Below are 22295 nucleotides of genomic sequence, written 5' to 3'. Positions count from 1 at the left end.
ATCTTAAAATTTTCACCGGTCAATTCACTTACTATTATTACAGTCGGCTGCTTACCAAACTATCTATCATAGACTATTACAACAAACTATTATTATCTTCTAAAAAATAAAAATAAATTCCAATAGACTATCCTAGGTTTGGGCTAATCCCAAAACGTCCAAAACTTTTCAAAAGTGACCAAATTGATCCATGGACACAATTTGATTCCTAAACGGCGTTTAGGCCGTTATTCATTCTCAGCCTTTCTTCTGCCTCTCCTCCCTTTAGAATCTCCCTTCTTTACCGAATTTTTGAGTTGTGAGTTCTATTCAAAATGATTTTACAAACATATACACTTAGCAAAATAAAACTTGAAACCCCAAAAATCCCTGATCACAAAGCATATATACATATCCATAATCATTCATACGCCAACAAAAACACCATATTAGAACAATTTTGAGACAAAACCCAAATCAAAAAAATACCCACAGATCCACAAATAGCCATACCCAAATCCCACCTTTCAATCCCAAATCAAAAATAAAAAATCACTAAATCCTTTGTCACCCAAAGAAAACCCAATCCCTAAACTAACCAAGACCCGAACCAACAAAGGAGAAGGAGAAAGATCTGTGGCCAGTGGTGGTGTTTCCGGTCCGATTCACCGCCTGTGGTGGTTGTAGAGGTCGTGGGTCTCAGCCAAACATTCCCTTAACGTTTGGCACACAAACCTAAACTCAAACCCAAACAGAAACACAAATGCCAACTCTCTCTTCCATGGCTGAGGAACACAAAAGCTTGTGTTGGGAGCACCTGATCGGAGCCTTCAACGAGGAGCGGCAGCGGTGGTGGGGAGGAGCTCGAAAAATCCTAGCCCACTGTTTTCATGGCACCAATTCGAAGAGTGAGCACAATATGGTAGTTTTGCCGTTGTGGGTGAGAGAGAGAAGAGAGAAGAAAGAGCGTCTGAGACAGAAAAGAGAAGAGAGAGCGTTTGAGAGAGAGAATAGAAAGTGGCTGAGAGAGAGAGAGAGAGAGAGAGAGAAGATAAGGGTTCAAGAGAATTTAGATGAGAAAAGATAGGTTAAGTTGAAAATGAGTAACAGGCCTAACGTTGTTTAAGGACCAAATTGTGTCCAGGACCACTTGGTCACTTTTAAAAAGTTTTAAAACTTAGTGGTATTAGTCCAAACCTCATCATGGTTTTTTGGAATTTATCAAAAAAAGAAAAAAAAGGACTATTATTCGTTATAACACTCATATCACATATCTTGTGAGTTGTTTTAAAATAAACATATAAAATAATAAGAGTACGGCTTGCATACGTTAAATTACGGTCACGTGTCCGCTCTTATTTATATATACGAAGAGTAGATTAATAGCAAAATGCGAGACGAGAGATCAAAGATGGAGAAGATAGAGCACACAACAGTTCCCACAAATGGCATAAATATGCACATAGCTTCAATAGGTACAGGTCCAGTGATCCTCTTCCTTCACGGCTTCCCTGAGCTCTGGTACTCATGGCGCAACCAGCTTCTCTCCCTCTCCTCCCTTGGCTACCGTTGCATAGCCCCTGACCTCCGTGGACATGGCGACACAGACGCCCCGCCCTCCTCCGCCACCTACTCCGGGATTCACATCGCCGGTGACCTTGTTGGCCTGCTTGACCATCTGGGTATCGACCAGGTCTTCTTGGTCGGCCATGACTGGGGAGCTATGATGGCCTGGAACTTTTGCTGGTTCAGGCCAGATCGTGTCAAGGCTTTGGTCACCTTGAGCGTGCCATTTTTTCCCAGGAACCCAACCATCAAGTTTGTGGATGGCTTGAGAGCTTCATTAGGTGACGATTATTATTTTTTCTGGTTTCAGGTAATTTTTTATTTTTTTACTCTTTCAAGTATTTGAAAATAAAGAAATTGGATTTGTTGTTAAAATCATAAATTAGTATTCAACTTTTTTTTTTTAGAAGAACTAGTATTCAACCTAGAATTAGCCACTTGAATTTTTTTTATACGAAAGTCAAACTTCCTTGAATGGTGTTAAGATCTATGTGTGAGTGGTAATTGCAAACCCTCTCCTAGCTTTGTGGATTGAACTTTGAAGTACTAAAGGCAATTGAGAAATGGAATATGGAGTTCAATCTTCAATCTTTGTTGTTGACAGAAAGCCCAAAGATTAATCACTTGTTTGTTTCTGCTATAAGATTTTTTCTGGAAAATTTACCATCCTTAAAAGCATTCACCACAGTTATTATATAATAAAAAAATGTGTAGAATTTACTAAACTTTATTCAAAAATGACTAACATTAGTCTATGTATAGTTGTGTAAATTTATAAGTTTGCTAAAATAATTGTATAAATTTACTTTGTCACTGGTCATTTGGTATTTAGTTGTTTAATCATTCTTTAATTATCCCGAATATGAAGGAAAAAAAAAAGTAAATGGTGATTGTTATATATGATAAAAGAGAAACAATTAAAAAAAAAAAAACCAAGAAAAATTGTTTAATCTTCCTTTACCTATCTTGAGTACGAAGGAAAAGAGTAAATGATGGTTGTTGTATATAAAAAAAAGAAAAATAATTAGAAAAATTAAGAAAATTTGATATTTTAATAATATATAGTATAAAATAAATAATATGATTTTTGGTGTTTTGAGAGTGAGTATCTAAAATAGAAAAAGTAAATTTGGCTTTAAAATATACATGAATATTTGGTTTTAAAAACAGGACTGGTGAAAGAATTAAAAAAGAAAATGGTTTTCAGTTTTATGGTCAAACTAATAATATTATAAATAATCTAATTAATAATTTAAAATTTAAAAATAACTTATCATATTATTTACCAATAATTTTAAATGAGTTTTTATACTTTATATTAAGTATAAACGGGCAGGGGAAAAAGTATAAATAATTAAATTAACATTACAAAAATAATGACAATAATATAATTTTTTTTTACAACATAATTAAAAATACATAATATAATTGAACTTCCTTCAACTTAGAATTTATATATTTTTCTTGTAGAGATCTATTCTAAAATAAAAGGTGTTAAATTAGATGTTAATGACTTAAAATACAAATTATTCTTTAATATTTAATAAATAAGTTATACTCCCTTCGTCTCAATTTATTTACTCTCTATTTTATTTTTAAATATTTCAAATATTATTCTATTTCTAAAATTAGAAACTTTTAATTTTTATTTGTCATTTGTGGCCAGTAGTTATTTTATTTGTTTTCTATACTTTTGTTGGCTACGTGGCTTTAAAACGTACACCACATACTATTATATTAGATTTTTTGCTTTTATTTTATAATTTTAGGGACAGATTTTTTGTTCAAACCCATCTGCTGTTAATTTTGTCTTTTGTGTCATTAATTTTACTCTTATTCCACTCCCACCCACCCTACTAGGCTACCACCCACCCACTTTCCCCTAATCCTTATTCCTCATTTATCAAACTTAGAGCATTCTCATTAAAGATACTAAAAGAAGCCTATGCTAAATTTTACTATCAAAACACCAAAAAAGCCACTCCATCAAAGATTTCAAATGACAAAATTTTTGGCATACTGATACAGTGAGCTTCTATCAATACAAGTTCACTGTAGCTTGGATTGTAAAAAAAAATAGTATTTTACTCTCACGTCTCTTTCTTTCTCTCTCTCGAGGTCTCTTTTTCTTTTTCTTTTCCTGTCTCTTTGCTTCTTTCTCTATACTCTATCTCCCTCTATGCTCTTTCTCTCCGACGGTCTGCCTCGCCGGAGCCACCGCAAGCCTTGCACTCTTCAAGATCGCCTTGGCCCACCCCGCAAGATCGCCTCACCGGCTCTTCTTTAAGATTGCCTCCCCGGAGCTATCACAAGCCTTGAGTCGTGGGTATGAGTGAGTGGGTTTTGTAAAATTGAATCTGGGTTGTGGGTGGGTTTCGGTAGCCTTGAGTGATTTTATGGTCATGGGTATGAGTTGATTGGGGTGGCTTTGGCTTATGGGTGTGGGTTGATTGATTTGGTGGTTGGTTGTTGTGAGTTGTGCCGTGGGTTGAGGTCGTGTGGTGGGCGGTTTCTTTTTTTTTTAATACTTTTGAGTGCCGTGGTTAGAGGTGAAAAGCTCAGGCCATAGAGGTGGGAGAAGCTTCTAGATCAGGTTGAGAAAGATGGAGATACAGTGGGAGAGAGAGGCAGAGGGAGAGTGAGAAATAACAAAAATGAATAAAAATATTAAAAAGAAAGAAGATTTAAATGAAATTGTAAAAAAAATAGAATGTTTGATGTTTGGTATATTGTAAAATGAGGTGTTAAAATTGTAAAAATAGTGTTTTGAAGTGGTAAGTGCTAGATTTTTTAGGTTGTTTGATGGGAATGCTCTTACAACTTCTCAGTTACACAATTTCAATTTTCTCTCAAGTCTCATTCGATCTCTCTCTCTCTCCTCGCCGAACCTCTCTCTCTCTCCTGAACTAGTTCATCACCTGACCTTAAAGGCAAAAACAAATTTTTTTTCCTTTTAACTCTTTTAAGCACCACGTTTCTCACCTTGATTTTCCCACCTTTTTAAATCTTATTTTATCCACAAATTTTAAATTTCCTCAAATCTCATCTTGGATCTTACACACATGCACCCATGTTGCATTCAATGAGAGATAGGCACCAACTTTGTTGTCAAAATGAGGAAAGATTGTTGATTATTTTGCTCAATTTATTGAAATTGTTGAAAACCGGTTTAACTAGTTCACGGATTTCACGGTCTAACTGGTAGTTTCTGGTTAAAACCGATTTTTCTGCAATTTCTGGTTTTCAATAAGAACTGGATCAAATTAGTATCCGGTTTTGGATTGACCGGTCGATCTGGCTGGTCCAGTCCGGTTTTTAAAATAGTGTTAAAAGATCAACTACATTTGTTCCTTTCTATGGTGTTCAAGTTGTGTTCTTGTTAATAGTAGTCCACTGTTTTCTTGTTATTGTTCTTTCATCTTCCATGAAATTGCTAAACTCTACTGCAGGAACCTGGAGTAGCTGAAGAAGATTTTGCTCGCATGGATACTGCAATTCTAATGAAGAAGTTGTTCTCAGCTTTTGATGATCTTCGATTTATACCCAAAGACATAGGATTTTCAGGATTGCAGATTTCAAATACCTTGCCCTCATCGTTGACAGAAGAAGATATTAATTATTACGCTAACAAATTCGACCAGAAAGGCTTTACTGGAGCATTGAACTACTATAGAGCTGCTGACCTGTAGGTTTCATGCTTCATTCTGTGGGCTTTTTTGTATTTTTGGGATTCCCTCTCTATTGACTTTCGGATGAGTACTATGTGTTTTGTTCGATACGTTATACACGGCTATTATAAAAGCATAAGAGTAGTTGGCACAAAATTAAAAAGTTCCTATGCAGCTTTGGAAGAAGCCAATATGAGAGAATCTATTTGCTAATTGCTTCAGACATTAAAATTAACATTAGTTCTGTTACTTTGCAGAACCTGGGAGCTCACAGCACCATGGACTGGATTACAGATCAAAGTACCATCGAAGTTCATTGTGGGTGACCAAGACATCGTCTATAAGATGCCAGGTGTAAAGGAATATGTACTAAACGGTGGCTTCAAGAAAGATGTGCCAAATTTGCAAGATGTAGTTGTGATGGAAGGAGTAGGTCACTTTATCAACCAAGAAAAGACACAGGAGATCAGCACACACATATATGACTTTATCAAGAAGTTTTAATTGCCATTGCCTGCATTGGCAATGCTAAATTCCTGTATGTTTGATCTGCAATTGATATTTACCTACCTTAAGGTGCCAGCACAACCTCTAATTTAGTCAATAAAAAGTAAGGAGAGTGTAAGTTCATGTTCCAGTAATTGTAATCTGAAACTCCCCAAAGTTAACGACACATGTTCTCTTAATAAGGAGGTTCAATTACATTGTGATTTGCAATCAATGTCTAATTAGAGGTCGCTTATATGCTCCAGAGCACTAATCTTCTATCCGTTTGGGAATCCTGTTTACTAGAAATTGTGAAGTGCTTTGCACTACATCATTAGAAAAGTTCTGAAAATTTTGGAAAAACATATTTCATATAATTAGAGCATGTGGTACTAATTACTTACCAAAAAACAAAACAAAAGGTTTGCAGTCCTTGGGAAAAAAAAAAATTAAAGCATATAAAGAAAGAGGATAACTAGTTTAATGTGGTTCGGTCATATGGAAACCTACATGTATGCACAGTTTCAGTGTTATTTTCTATCTTGTAATGCGATTCTCTTTTATAGAGTTTTGTTTCCATACTGATAACACAACTCTGGGGTAGAATCCCAAGACTTATTCCATTTTGTATATGATATTTTTTCCTTTTTTGTATAAATTTGATGGTTATAATGGAAGACAAAAGATTTAAACTTTGGACATCTTCCTTATAAATATTAAGAACAGCCAGTTGAGCTATAAGACACTGAAATTGTATTTGATCTTATGGATTACATGGATGTGACTTGATTGGGTTGATGCCTTTTCCTTAACAGTCGACCTTTCTCAACAGATTGGGTTGGTGAACTTTCCTTATCTAATTGATCTTCAACAATTCAAGTTCCCCATAACAATGAATATTGTATATAAAATACCCTTTGAGAGTTTGAATCTAAATCAAGCAAAGGGTGTTGTTCAATCATGCACAAAGTGCTGCAAATTGATCCAGGGTGTCATTGCGGAATGCGGATGTTAGACATGTTTACTTGGTGTAAGAATGTCAAAACAATAAGGGTATATTTGGTAAACTGTAATAGTTATTTTTATAATTTAGTTATTTAGTAATTTGATTATGTTTTTATTAAAGGGAATAGTCATTCTTTATGAATATCTATTCTTTAAAATGAGGAATTATTATTTCTCTTTAATAGAGTTGTAATATTTATTTCTTAGTAGGTATAATAATTTCTAAAATTAATATATTTATAAATAAACAAACTTTTCATATGCAATAACAATTATGAAAATAAAAATTCATAAAAAAATGACTAACCTCTCTCTCAAATTAAAAAGTATCATTTTTTAGAAAATATAATTGTATGAGAAAGATATTTCCTAAAATATATTTTAAATTTTATTCTAATATTACAACTCACAACCAAACTTATGAACATGTTTAGTTATTCCATTACAACACATTTTATTAACAATATTAAAGATTACCATTCCTATTGCAATCCTCATTAAGTGTATCAAATATGTCCTAAGTTTTAGAGTCACAATAAAATTCGGAACTATCGAGGTAATAAGTTATTATTATGTAAAAAAAGGGTATCGATGATAATTCGAAATGAGAATCAATAAAAACTTGTCAATTCAACAATTATAAAAAACACTCAAAATAAATTAGGATTGACCAATAGAATCCTCGACCTCAACAGATTTCTATCCATATTTTTCTCATCACTTTAGGCATTTTAGGAACAACCTATCCTGATAAAACTCAAGGACTAGCTCCTATAAAATGCAAATTACAAATGCAATTGATCCTAATACTATTCAACAACTTATTATGATCCTAAAATTATGCAAAACATCTAAATAGTATGCAACAAATACCCAACCAGCCTAAAATGCCAACCAAATGAAAAGAGCTTCAGTGAGGGAATTTGTGTGAGGAAATTGGCAGAGAGAGAGCGATACCCATGCTTTCTATGCAAAACCCAAGCTTTCGATTGAGAGAGACAAAGAAGAGCAGAGGAGGAGAGAGTCCGAGAGATTAGAGAGTAATGGGTGAGAGAAGTGAAGGAGAAGAGAGAAACTAATGGGCTGTTTGGATTTTGTGGTTCCATCACCCATAACTCTGTTTCTATCACCCATAACTCAAAATAAGTGAGACCCACTCTAAGAAAGCTTGTTTGACTGTGTTTCCTGTTTTTGTTTCCATCACTTAATTTTCTGATTTTTGAGTGATGAGTTATAGAAACTAAAAACACATTTTAGGTGTTTTCCGTTTTCAAAACTCTATTTCCAATAGCATTTTCATAATTAAAAACACATAACTAGGACCCACTTTTCTTGTCAAGTAACTTTCCTCTTCTCTCTCCCACCGGTCACTCTCCACTTTTCTATCTTTTTCTACTTTTCTTTCTCCTCCACTTTTCTTTCTTTTTGACTCTCTTAGAGCATCCACATCAGTGGATGGATAAGTGGGTATAAATGTGCAAAATGAGAAAAAATCATTAATTTTACACATTTTAAACAAAAAAGCCCCTACATCAATCCCTCTAAACTCATTTAAACTCATCTATATCATCCACTGTGCTACAGTACCGTGTAAATTTACACGGGTACTGTAGCAGGTGTATATGTTTTTTTTATTGTTTTTTCTCTCTCCTCCCAACTGACTCTCACCTCCCTCTGTCTCTCTGTCTCTCTCTCTCTCTCAGACACAGCACCTCTCTCATTCTCTCATCTCATCCATTTTTTTCCTCTAGCCACCGATCGCCGTCGCCGCCGATAAGAGCAAGGTCGAGCAAGCCGAGTCGCCGGACGGCCATCGCGAAGAGGGGGCGGTGATGCGAGGCGTCAATCTTGCTCCGATTCGTTGGTTTTTTTTTTTTTTTTTTTTTCCTGGTGTGGGTAAGGCTCGACTAATTGGTGGGTTTGTTGAAGGGTGGCTGATCGGTGGGCGATGAATGGGTTTGGGTGAGGGTGAGGCTCGACGGATCGGTGGGTTTGGTGGGTTTTTTGATTGGGTTTTTTTTTTCTGGTTTTCTTTGGATTCCGGTGTGATTGGAGGCCGGAGGCGTCGATGGTGGCTGTGCCAAGTTGTGTTGGATTTTTTTGATTGGGTTTTTTTTTTTAACTGGTTTTCTATGGATTCCAGTGGCTGTGTCGGTGGCTGTGAGAGAGATGAAGGTGGGAAGGAAATAAATATTTTATTTGAGCAAACGTGTATAATAAACAACTGATGTGAGGGGTTTGTAAAAGTGGGGGTGTAAAATAGAAAAAGTAGGTTTTTTAGTGTAAAATAGAAGAAAATTTTGCATGTGCTGATGCAAATGCTCTTATTTCTTTGTTTGCTGCACTCCATTTAGTTCTTTCTTTCTTCTCTTTTTTTTTTTTTGTTCTTCATCACATAATAATTTTGGTCTTCGCTGCACTCCATGACCAGGTAAGGATGTCTCAAACCCATAAAAAAAAATCAAGAAACAAACTTTTCAAGCTCCACCTTCTTTTTGAAACCCTTTTTCTTTTTTATTTTCTTTCTATTTATTTGCTCAATTTTCTCTTTTTTCTTTGAGCTGAAAGTTCCTTCCTTTGTAATTGTTTGTGGATTTGGGGATTTGGTTGATTTAGGTTTGAGGGTTTGACAAATGGAATTTGGATTTGGATTTGGGTGGTCTTAGATCAGAGATGGGTCTGGTTTGATGGTGTTGTTGGGAAACAAAACCCAGATGGAAAGAGACCCAAAGAACGGCGAGATCGTCCAACGTAGGGGGGTGACGCTTGTAGGTGGCTCCCCTTCGCTGGGTTCTTCTCTATGTCATCGCCGATTTGAGCAGTGGTCGAGTTTGGGTTGGACGACGTCGTCGAATTGGTTGGCATGACTGGGGTGAAGGATGAAGATTTAGACCCACTCGAATTCAATCAAGATTAGCTCAAAAAAATAAATCTCGCTCACAGTGGAGATCGGCGCTGGGTGAGGTCAGAGGTGGATTTCCTTTGTTGGGTTCGTTGAGGGTTTTAGGAGAAACAGGGCTGAAGGACAAATTTTGGGAGAAACAGTGGCATTGTGATTGTTGTAGGTTCCTTTGCTAGGTTCTTTGGTTGCACTTTGGCCCTGTGGTGGTGGCAAAATGAAATGAGTTGTAAAGAAGATGAAGTGAAATGAGTGTGAAGCGGGTAGACTAACAGAATTCACTGACATGGTGCTTGGTTATGGGTCTCACAAAAATACAAAAAATTGAGCTATGAGAAGTTGAAAATGATGTGCCAAATAAGTGTGTTAAGGAAATTGTGGTATTTTAAGTGATGAGTGACGAATAATGAGTGATGAGTGATGAGTGATGAAAATTGAGTGAGAAGTGATGAGTGATAAAAAAAAAAACCAAACAGCCCCCAAGAGACAGTGTGACAAGTGAGAGAGAAGATAATGAATATTTTATTATTAGGAGAGAGAGAGAGATAGAGAGAGAGGGAGAGTTGAATAAAAAAAGACCCAAGATTTTTTGCATTGGATGTCATGTCATTCTATTGGGAGCTATAGTTCATGCCAATTTATTTTTTTTGGTCTTTAGTACGTGTGATGGAATATAGTTTATAGTGTTTAGTGTGCTAAATACTAAACATTTAGGGTTGTCAAAGGCCTTGTAGCTGAATTGACACATCTTCATGTACAAAGTGCTTGGGGGTCTAGGAAAAAAGGATTCGAAATGTGGGGTTAGTAGCATGTTATAATTATTTCTCAAAAAAAAAAAAAACATTTAGGGTCCATTTCGTTAGAGGGGTGAAAAAGTAGGAGGATAGAAAATAGTGGGAGGATGGAAAAGTGAGAGAATAGAAAAAAAAAATTTTAATTTCTCTTCTTTTTGTTTGGTTGAGAGTGGGAAAGTGGAGAAATAGAAAAAGTGAGTTTATATAAATTTACTCATATACCCTTTTTAAAAAATGATGTCCAATTAAAACAAAAAAGTGATAAGCAACCAAAAAAAAAATAATCACCCAATTTATTAAAAAAATAAAAATTATATCTAGTTAAACAAAAAAAAAAAGAAGAAGAAAAACAGCTTTATTTTCTCCCACATAATAAAAAAAGGGAAAAGAAGCAATGTCTAGGAAAAAAAAAAGAAAAAAAGAGGCAACATGCCACTCTCAGCCCAGGAAATCAAAAAATGCAAAAAAAAAAAAAAAAAAAAAAAAAAAAAAAAAAAAAAACCTGTAGAGGAAAAAAAAAAGAAAAAAGAAGAGGCAACGTGCCCAACACCCCAAAAAAAAAAAGGGAACTGGACAAGGGTATTTTTGTCCATTAAGCAACTTTATTTTCTCCCTTCAGTTTTCTCTCTATTTTGGATAGAAAACTTTTTAGTAGGCTCGAAGAGAAAACACTTGGGTCTCACCATTTATTTTCCTTCCTCCCTACCAACTAAACACACTCAAAGAAGTTTCCCTTCTCATTTTTTCTCCAAAGTTTTTCATTCACCCTATTTCACCTCCAAACAAACACACTCTTAGCATTTAGCATATTTGATGCCAATGTTCCAAGATGCCTGTTTATTTGACATAAGTTTTTTTTTTTTTTTTTTGATAAAAAAAACACAGCTGGATTTATAAAAAAAAAAAACATTTGATAACTTTATATTTTTTGAGAAAAAAGCATTTGATAACTTATTTTATTAAGTTAAAAATATCAGCCGGATAAAAATACATTTGTGAAATGGTTTTAAAAAGAATTATATAAGCTGACTTTTTATTTATATTTTGACTTAAATAGTAAAAACTAAATCACCTTAGAAAGTATAAACTATATATACCAATCACGCTGTTGACATAATCAAAGCAATTATTTAGGATCTTCTTTAAAAGAAAAAATCAATTATTTAGGAAAACTCGCCTTCATCATTATTAAAAGTTAGAAACTTATCATTTTCTAGTCAAAAATAGTGAGGCACCAACTCAAACAAAAATATAAAAAAGGGAACACCCGCGCCATCAGCGTCGCATAGAGATTAGAGAGTGGACAATCGATGGAAAAGATAGAGCACACAACCATAGCCGCAAATGGCATTAACATGCACGTCGCGTCAATAGGGACAGGTCCAGTGATTCTCTTCCTCCATGGCTTCCCTGAACTTTGGTACTCATGGCGCCACCAGCTTCTCTCCCTCTCTTCCCATGGCTACCGTTGCATTGCCCCTGACCTCCGTGGCTATGGTGACACTGATGCTCCGCCCTCCGCCGCCTCCTACACCGTGTTTCACATCATCGGTGACCTTGTTGGCCTTATTGACCATCTGGGTATCGACCAGGTCTTCTTGGTTGGCCATGACTGGGGAGCTATAATAGCCTGGAATTTTTGCTTGTTCAGGCCTGACCGAATCAAAGCACTGATCAACATGAGTGTGGTGTGGTTTCCTAGGAACCCAACTATTAATCCTGTGGATGGATTTAGAGCTGCGTTTGGTGATGATTACTACGTTTGCAGGTTTCAAGTGCGTAATTCACCTTAACTCTTTGATAAATTTGGTTGGTCGTATAAAACGCACTATTGCAATTCTAGGAGTCTTGTATTTCTTTGATTATCTACTATGCTAAATATTAAAAATCAATTGGGTCGACACTTCTCTTTTTTTTTTTTGATAATGACCCATTCAACACTTTCATTAACTTAAAATAGGATTACACTGGGTTACATCAATTCGAATTTGGTCAACAATGCTGGGCGAAGTATCTTCTATCCAGATATTACAATCATCAAGAAATTTGGCTTGCCTAGCCAAAATGTGAGCAGCTTGGTTGCTGTTTCTTCGGGTATGGATTATCTCCCAATCTTTGAAACTCTTCAGTCCTCCCCAAATTCCATCCACAATTAAATAGATAGAACTCGAGGGTGCAATCTGCCTACCTAAGTACCTGACCACCTGTTGAGCATCGCACTCGATAATGATGTCTATGAGGCCTAGGTCCGCAGCAAACCACAAGCCTTAAAAGAATGGTTTAATATCCATTTAATCTTTTATCATCACACTAAAAAATTGATATACTATTTGGAAATATTGGTTAATTGAATTTTTTTTTTCTTTTTTGGCTTTTTGGTTAGTTGATTAATATATTCGTTATTTTCTAAGGGATTATAATTTTGTTACAATCGGTAATTTATCCTAAAATTCGAGTTAAATTGTGTACAATTCCTCATAATCCTTCATATCCAAATCGAATGAAATAAAATCTTAGTATATCTCAAATTGGAATCTAATTTATGTCATGTGTCACATCTAATTTTTATAAATTTGATACAATCATTTACTACACTACAAAACTAGAGCCCAATTTAATTTTCTTAATTTCTTCATATTAAATGAGTTATTAAGAGAGAAAACCATATAAGTAAAATTAATAAACCTTAAAAAATAAATCACCATAATTGATTCATTTTTTTAGAGTGTTATATTATTATTATTATTATTATTATTATTATTATTATTATTATTATTATTATTATTATTATTATTATGCAGATAGTGGTTGGGCAAACTAAAATTGATAATTTTATAGATAACAATTAAAAAAAAAAATCATTTGTTTCAAATAAACTTATATTTATTTTATCGGTAGATATTTTATATTTTCATATATATATATATATATATATATATATATATATATATATATATATATATATATATATATATATATATAAACATAGTAAATTTTAATACGCGTTTAGTTAAACATATTTATAAATATATCTCATGCATATAAATAAGATTACAAGCTTGTTATTTTTATTTGTTTGTCTTTAAATTCTATTAAAACTTATATGTAGACTAATCATAATCATTGCCATGATTCTCAAATCTTTATTTTGTTTCAATTTTCTATATGTAACTCATCTTAATTCTTACATGAAGTTATTTAATTCCCCTGCACATGAAGTTATTTAATTCCCCTGCAGGAACCTGGAGAGACCGAAAAGAATTTTGCTAACCTGGATACTTCACTACTATTTAAGAATCTTCTTTTAAATAGGGATCCAAGTCCTCCATTATTTCCTAAAGAAATTGGACTAAGTGGTCTACTTAAAACTCCAGAGACCTTGTCCCCTTGGTTGTCAGAAGAAGATACTGACTACTATGGCAGAATATTTAAAAAGACAGGCTTCACTGGAGGATTGAACTATTATCGCGCTTTGAAACTGTACGTTTCGTGCTTCTTTTTTGTTTGATTTTGATAGCGTATTATGCACAATATCCATGGCTAGTATACATTCATCTGAGTAAGACTTAAACCTCCACTGACTTTTGAACAAGCAGCCAAAACCGTCTAGGCAGCAATTTTGAGATTGAGATTAGCATCTATGAGAGAGTATATTTGCTTGAAACTATAAAAACATTAGCAATTTTCTCTTCTTGCAGATCCTGGGAGCTCACAGCACCATGGACTGGACTGAAGATCAAAGTGCCTGTAAAGTTCATTGTGGGCGACCTGGACCTCACGTATACCGTCCCAGGTGTAAAAGAATATATACACAATGGTGGCTTCAAGCAAGAGGTGCCAAATCTTCAAGATGTAGTTGTAATTGAAGGAGCAGCCCACTTTATCAATCAAGAAAAGCCAGAGGAGGTCAACGCACACATTCATGACTTTATCAAGAAGTTCTGATTACCATTAGCCACATTAATTGGCACGTAATTCTTGCATTTTTTTATATGAAGTGGAACTGATACTTCACCTTAGGCGTGCCAATTATGTGTCTAATTGATAATTCACCATGGTCTTCCTAGAGGTTAGCTCGGCCTCGTCATGTTTGCTTCAGTTGCATGGGATATCTGATTACTTCTTGCTTGAAAATTAAATAAGCATGTAACGTAGAATCTATCAATAACATCTTCTGCACCTGGTGAGATCCAGGTTTCATGTGAGCAAATTTCATAAAAGCATGAAATTAAATACCTTTATCTTGAAAATTAACCAACATCAAGCTTTACGTTTTGTCGGCCGAGGCCCTTGTCTTCAGAACAAAAGCTCTGGCATTTGTTTTTTTTTTCATTATCATTAGCGTACGTAATCTTGAGATCTTTAGGTAAAATGTGCAGTCTCCCATGTATCCATATGTAGCTTTAGTTCCATGACTCTTCAAACGAGTCACGTAACTTCTTTAAATAATATATATATGAATAATTTATAAATCACCTTCAGCCAGAAAAAATAGTTTCAAAATGATGTGAAGCAAAACTTTGTCCTGCAAATTAAAGAATGTGTTGTAAATTCCTAGAATTAAAACTTCAAGATGAATACCTATTGTTTTTAGCGAGAAATGAACGAGGAAGCGTTCTTGAATTGGGAATTTATATACTACTTCACATTGGTAGAGTCCTAACTTTAGTTATTTGGTCTACCAAAAGCTATTTTATCTATTTTACCTTTTCATTTTACAAAACAACTAATATCGATGGTTTTATTTTCGCTTTCAATACAATAAAATAACATAAACAACACAATAAAATAAAATAACAAACAAACAAACAAACACCACAGCCACCTCCACCAATGACCACAACCACCACTCTACTCTGGCAACCACAACACAACGAAGAAGAAAAAAAACAAAAACAAAAACAAAAACAAAACCACAACCACAACCACAATCCCAACCCCTCACCACCACCAGCCAGCACAACCCACTACCATTGCCACAACCACAATCACAACCATAAACCATGAAACCCATAGCAAAAATCTACAAAACCCACTGCCAAAGCCAAAATCATCCACCACTACCACAACCAAAATCCACAAACCCATTGCCAAAATCATCCACCACCACTACCATAGCTAAAATCAACCACCATCACAACCACCAAACCCATATGAAAACACATACACAAAAAAAAAACAAAAAAAACAAAACAAAAAAAAAACCCAATCACAGCAAAGAGAGAATGAAGATGGGCAGCGGCGGCAGCTTGGGGCTTGGGTTGGTGAAGCTAGGCAGAAAGGGATGGGAGAAAGAGGAGATCTGATGGGCGTAATCGGAGAGAGAGATGAGCTAAAAGAAAAAATAAATAAATGGAGAAAAGAATAAAAGGTGAAAAGTGAAAAAAATTTGTGAGGGAAAATGGTGAATTGCACTCGGTGCAATATCCATCCTAATTCGATTTGTTATTTGTAGTTGTTACTTCATTATCAAGGATGTGCAGCATGTGCTCACACCATGCCATTTTCAGGAATCAATCATTTGTGATTATGGAGAATAATCAAATATTTTTATCAACAAAAAAAAAAAAAAAATCAAAGATGGATCTTATTGGGCCATTATGAGATGCTTTGTAATCACTACCAACATCAGCAACAAATCAAACACATCAAAATGTCAACGATTTCATTTATATCCAAAAGCACCTACCAATTGTCCCATGTTGCTTAAGAGAATATGTTATGTGTAGTATAACCTGCCCCACTCTTCCTTAAAGGTTACCATAGCTTTTGAGTGGAGTTGTGGTGTGCCTCTGTGTTAGAACCCTTTTCCCTCTCCCTTTTGTGTGTTTGTTTCTCAAAAAAATAAAACCTAATTTTATATTGTGGGGGTGAAATGATTAAAATATACATTTGGGTCTTGGGCCTAGTTTGGTGGTACAAGTCTGTCCGAGCAGAGCCTTCAAAGCCCACAAGTCGATTCGTGCTAGATAGATTAATGAGGTCGTCAAAGGAGAGGCGTCTCTTCGGCCAAGTCAGCTAAAAACCGTATGATGTGTCATCATGCTTTGGGAGAGAATTCTGGAAGGTCTGGTGGGTAATGATGTGTTTCATATGGTTGTGGAGAGAAGTAACATATGAGAAATATCAAGGGAAAAAACTGCCACCATCGCATTAAAAACCCTACACCTACCTCCCTAGCCGCATTAATAGGGAAATGACCTCTGAACAGTGAGGTTCAGCCTTGCAGCTATTGTTTGAAGACTGGAAGAGGGCGGTGGATGGGACAAGTATCCCAATTGATAATTTGTGCTACACTTGGAAGATAAAGGGAAGAAGAAGGAGAGATATAAAATGAAAGGAAGGAGGAAAGAGAGAGGGACTTGTTTGCCTCTTGATTAAGATACTTCATTAAAAAGAGGGAAAAGCAATCTCAATCATCCTCGGCTTACACCTGAGGAGAATTTCTGTTATTCTTATATTCTAATTGCGTAGTTGCGGCAATCGAGCCTGTTTGTTTGTTATCCAATATCCATAAACCTAGGTTTCAAGCCCACACTCTACATTTTTTATTGTATAAGTCTCTTTGGGCCTCGGTCCATTTAGTGGTTGGATTGGGTACAAATTGTATCCCTACATATATATAATTAAATTATTGACTTTACACATTCATCTTTGGTAGTTTTACCATTACATAAAATCTTGCCTTTATATATTCATTTACTCTAATTTAGATGTTTATAATTAAATAATGAAAAAATGAAGAATAAAAAACAAAAAACAATATCTATACACATCTATACTATATCTTCTCAAAAAAAAAAAATCATATCTATACTATATATAATAAATGAAGTTTTGTAATAATTTATACTATATATAAATTTTTCTTATTATTATTATTACTCCAGTATTATTTTTTGCAATTTTTACTTTGTTCAATTTTTCATCTTCTTCAACTATTGTCTTTTTAGTTCAATCTTTCATCCACTCCAATAAATTTTTTTTTTTTTAATTTTCATTTGATTCTCTTTAGATTCTTAAAATTTTTCCCTTTATAACTTCTTAAATTCTACAGTTTTACTTTGTTCAACTTTTCATCAACCTCCACCCTTCCTCTTCCATCTTAATTTTCATATAAATTTCTTCTTACTATTCATTTCCACCTTTCTTCCCTATTCCTTCCAAGTTGTCCACAACAAAAAGGTCAATACTTACTCTCTTTCTCCAATTTTGTTTCTCTTTTGGTGGATTTTTTTTATTGTTTCAACCACTTTTTTTTTACTAATGGATCTTTTTGTTATTGTTGATTTACTTGTCACATCATTTTTTTTTTTTAATCTTCTTGGTAAATTTGTATCAACTTTTATGCATATTTAGGTAGTTTGGTATTCCAATTTTTTATCATGAGTTCTTTTTCTTTATCTCATTGATTTGGTTTAATAATTAGTTGTTTTGCACGTTAGAATTTGATTTTTTATAGTGATCAATGTTAAACTATGAGACTTTAATCATTTTTGTTTTTATTTTTTTAATCCTTTGGGTTAGACAAAGTATTCTTAATAGTTGTATTAAAAGTACTGTGGGGAGCAAAAGGACCCGAGCAGGCATTTGGTCCTTTGGGCTTTAACAAGGAGGGCCAATCCGTTCTTGATTAAAAGCTTGTTAATACTGCAAATCGGCCCATACGCCGAGGGTCCGAGGATACATCCGAGCATGAATTTCTCCTCGGATAGACCTAGGAGGACTCGGAGATTCGTTAGAAAGATCAAGACATAGTTTCAGAAAGACTGCTGGTTAAAAGGAGGGATCCCTGCACTCTCTAGATGCACCGGTGTTAGAGAAATATCTTAGGAAAAGGTTGCCACCTCCACATTAAAGATCATGCACCTACCTCCCTAGCCGCATTAATAGGGAAGTGACCCTTGAACAGTACAGCCGAACCTTCTGGTTACTATTTAAACACTTGAAGAAGATGGTGTCAGAGAGGGGGGGAAGATTTGGGCAACACGTGGACAAAGCACCAAGAGAAGAAGTATTTAAGGGGAGTAAAGGCCAAAGAAAAAGAAGATCGATCAATTACCAAGAAAGAAACTAAGAATTGTAACCTTCAAGAAAGAAAGAAAGAGAAATAATACAAAAACCGTCCTCGGCTGATGTCCGAGGAAGCTTCTTTACAATAAATCTTTCACTATTCGCAAGTATTTTTACACCTTAGCCTGTTTGTTAAATTTCCAGTACCCCTAGCTAGATTTCAGATCCACACTCTATAAATCTCATTGTTTAAGGCTCATTGGGCTTGAGCCCACAGCTGTCTTTGGGTCCAGGTGCAATTGTGCGCTTACAATTGGCGCCATTTGTGGGAATTTCTAGTTTGAAAGGAGCTGGAATATTATGGCAGGCTTAGGTTCACAGCACGTAGAGTTTCAAGGATCACAACCTAAGGATCTTTTCGAGCGTCTCGAGCGTCAGAGGGATCAAGAGGGAAGCGTTCACACGGAATACCCTAGAGCGAGCCATACTCATGGCGGAGGCAGCACTACCCACGATGATGGTGCTAAGGCCATGCAGAAGGAGATTAATCATCTTAAAAGGAAATTGTGCCGTGTCAGATGGAAGCATTCACCATCCTCATCTAATCCTTCTTCAGGGGAGGCCCGGGGAAGTAGCTACAACTCGAGGTCATGGTCGCCCCCCAGCGCAACGTCCTCTTGTGAGGAGGACAACCCACCAGCTCGTAGGCGCAAAAAGCTCCTTTCCAGGGGCTTGGGGAATGATGCTATGAGCCGGGCGTTGCACCAGCTCTCTAAATCGCCATTCTCACGAAGGATTGAGAAGGGGAGGCTCCCTAGGAGGTTTACCCAACCTACCTTCACCATCTACAATGGCCGAACTGATCCGGTGGAGCATGTGAGTCACTTTAACCAGAGGATGGCGGTGCATTCTCATAATGAGACCTTGATGTGTAAAGTCTTCCCCTCTAGCTTGGGACCCATCGTTATGAGGTGGTTCAACGGCCTTAAATCGGGGTCTGTAGGTTCGTTTGGGGAGCTTACCAGAACATTTGCGTCGCGGTTTATCACATGTAGCAGAGTTCCTCGACTATTGGACCCACTGTTATCTTTGGCCATGAGGGAGGGTGAAGCGTTGAAGGCATACTCCGACCGGTATTGGGAGATGTTTAACGAGATAGATGGGGACTTTGATGAGGTGGCAATTAACACCTTTAAGGTAGGCCTTCCTACTGATCACGACTTGAGGAAGTCCCTGACCAAAAACCCGTCCGCAGCGTACGTCGCCTCATGGATCGCATTAATGAATACAAAAGAGTAGAGGAAGACCAACAGCAAGGAAAGGGTAAGGCGAAGGTTATCCCGCAGGAGAGAAGGGATTTCAGATCGGACAGATATCACAACAACAAGCCGAGAAGAGATTACACCGAGCAGTCTGGCTCAGCAGCACCTCAGACCGTAAATACTGTGTTCCGAGAACTAGTACACCAGCTACTGGAAAAGGTCCGTAAGGAGCCCTACTTCAGGTGGCCTAGTAAGATGGCGGGGGACCCTGCGAAGAGAAATCAGAATCTCTTTTGTCAGTACCATCAGGACGTGGGTCATACTACCGAGAAGTGTTGGACCCTTTGGAACCACTTAGAGCAGCTTGTCAGTAAAGGAAAACTGAAGCAGCACCTTTATCTAACTAACGGGCAGGGCAGTCAGTCCAGCTCAAATAATCAGAAGAATAATTCATCTCGGCCGGCATTGGGAACAATTAACGTTATCTTTGCTGCGCCTGGCAGGACCGGCTCATGTCCCACTAGGGTGATGGCGATTTCGCATTCTCAGGCCGAAGAGGCAGGCTGCAGGCCGAAGAGGTTGAAGGTGGATTTACCCGTCTTGGGATTTTCAGAGGAGGATAAGGTTGGGACCATCCAACCCCACGATGATGCTCTTGTGGTCACTCTTAGGATAGGGAATTATGACGTAAAAAGGGTGATGATTGATCAGGGCAGCGGTCCAGATATCATGTACCCTGATTTATTCAAAGGGCTAAGGTTGAAGCTGGAGGATCTTACTCCTTATGACTCGCCACTTATAAGCTTTGAAGGTAAAGCCGTTGTACCGAAGGGACATATTCGTTTGTTCGTTCAATCTGGCTCAGAAACGGTTGAGGTGGATTTCATTGTGGTTGACGTGTATTCCCCATATACAGCCATCCTTGCCAGGCCATGGCTGCACGCTTTGGGTGTTGTCTCCTCTACCTTGCATATTAAGGTTAAATTCCCATTGGGAGAATACGTTGAAGAGATCCTTGGTAGCCAGTCGGTGGCCAGGCAATACATATCGGTTGTAGTGCTGCATCAGACAGAAGCCGAGTCCTCGGCTTTGATCATCAAAGACTTGTAGCAATTAACAGCTCCGGAAGCACCCGGTGCAGTGACAGGAGAGGAAGCTCTCTGTGAGGGTCTGGAGAAGTTTTTGATAGTGGATGACCCTGAAAGATTCTTTCAAGTTGGCATACGTTTGCCACACCAGGAGAAGATGGATTTGTTGGAATTTCTGAAAGACAACATTGATGTTTTTGCGTAGGATCATTATGAGGCTCCGGGCGTAGACCCAAGCTTCATCTGTCATCATTTGAATGTCAACCCCGCCTTTGCGCCGAAAAGGCAACCACCTCGGCGCTCCTCCAAGGAACACTCTGAGGCTGTTAAAGAGGAAGTGCTCAAGCTCAAGAGGGCTGGGGCTATTAAAGAAGTTTTCCACCCCGAATGGTTGGCGCATACAGTTGTGGTCAAAAAGAAGAATGGAACGTGGAGGGTATGTGTGGACTTCACGGATTTAAACAAGGCCTGCCCGAAGGATTCGTTCCCAATACCACGTATTGATCAGCTGGTGGACGCCACTGTCGGACATCCTCAGATGAGTTTTCTAGATGCCTTCCAGGGTTACCACCAGATTCCATTGGCATTGGAAGATCAAGAGAAGACTGCTTTCATTACTCCAACAGGGAACTATCACTATAAGGTCATGCCGTTTGGGTTGAAGAATGCTGGGGCTACCTATCAAAGAATGATGACCAGAATGTTTGAACTACAACTTGGGAAGACCATTGAGGTATACGTGGATGATATGGTGGTGAAGAGTAAAATAATACCTTCGCACGTTAAAGATTTGGCCGACGCCTTTTAGGTGCTTAGGAAGTACAAGTTGCGCCTTAACGTCTCAAAGTGTTCTTTTGGTATGGGTTCTAGAAAGTTCCTGGGTTATATGGTTACTCATCGAGGTATAGAGGTAAACTCGGCATAGGTCAAAGCTATTCAGGACTTACAGCCGCCTCAAAGCCCAAAAGAGGTCCAGAAGTTGACCGGAATAGTCGCCGCACTCAGCAGATTTATCTCTCGGTCAGCTGACCGGTGCCGTCCTTTCTTCCAATTGTTGAATAGATGGAAAGGGTTTCAATAGACCGAGCACTGCGTGTTAGCCTTCCAACAGCTTAAGCAATATCTTTCTCGGCCACCCATTTTGTCTCGCCCCGAGGTGGACGGGGTCCTATTTGCGTATCTGGCAGTGGCCGTTCACGCAGTCAGCTTGGTCTTCATAAGGGACGAAAGTGGGGTGCAGAGACCGGTCTACTACGTTAGTAAGTCCTTGAATGAGGCCGAGGTGCACTATCTACTTTTGGAGAAAGCACTGCTGGCCGTAGTTCATGCCACGCGGAAGCTTCCTCACTATTTCCAGTCCCACACCGTGGTGGTTTTGACCCAACTGCCCCTCAAGTCAGTATTACGCAATGACGATTACTCTGGCAGGGTGGCTAAATAGGGCACCATTTTGGGAGCCTTTGACATCAAATACATGCTGCGCACCTTGGTGAAAGGCCAGGTCCTTGCTGATTTGGTGGCAGAGTTTGCCAAAC

General features: G+C 37.1%; 2 protein-coding genes across 2 annotated transcripts; both read left to right on the top strand.

Moving 5' to 3' along the window:
- The first annotated feature begins 1356 nt into the window (after positions 1-1356).
- Positions 1357-5930, top strand: LOC142613677 (epoxide hydrolase 2-like). Its single transcript, XM_075786126.1, has 3 exons — positions 1357-1855; positions 4995-5230; positions 5471-5930. The coding sequence occupies exons 1-3, from the start codon at positions 1370-1372 to the stop codon at positions 5715-5717; spliced, it is 969 nt and encodes a 322-aa protein (XP_075642241.1). The 5' UTR covers positions 1357-1369; the 3' UTR covers positions 5718-5930.
- Positions 5931-11707: 5777 nt separating this feature from the next.
- LOC142611546 (epoxide hydrolase 3-like) lies at positions 11708-14342 on the top strand. Its single transcript, XM_075783610.1, has 3 exons — positions 11708-12172; positions 13636-13877; positions 14096-14342. The coding sequence occupies exons 1-3, from the start codon at positions 11708-11710 to the stop codon at positions 14340-14342; spliced, it is 954 nt and encodes a 317-aa protein (XP_075639725.1).
- The last annotated feature ends 7953 nt before the right edge of the window (positions 14343-22295 follow it).

Source organism: Castanea sativa, chromosome 10 (assembly GCF_040712315.1).
Source record: "Castanea sativa cultivar Marrone di Chiusa Pesio chromosome 10, ASM4071231v1".
NCBI lineage: Eukaryota > Viridiplantae > Streptophyta > Magnoliopsida > Fagales > Fagaceae > Castanea > Castanea sativa.
Note: the sequence above shows the minus strand (reverse complement) of the source record. Positions and strands in the feature narration are given on the sequence as shown.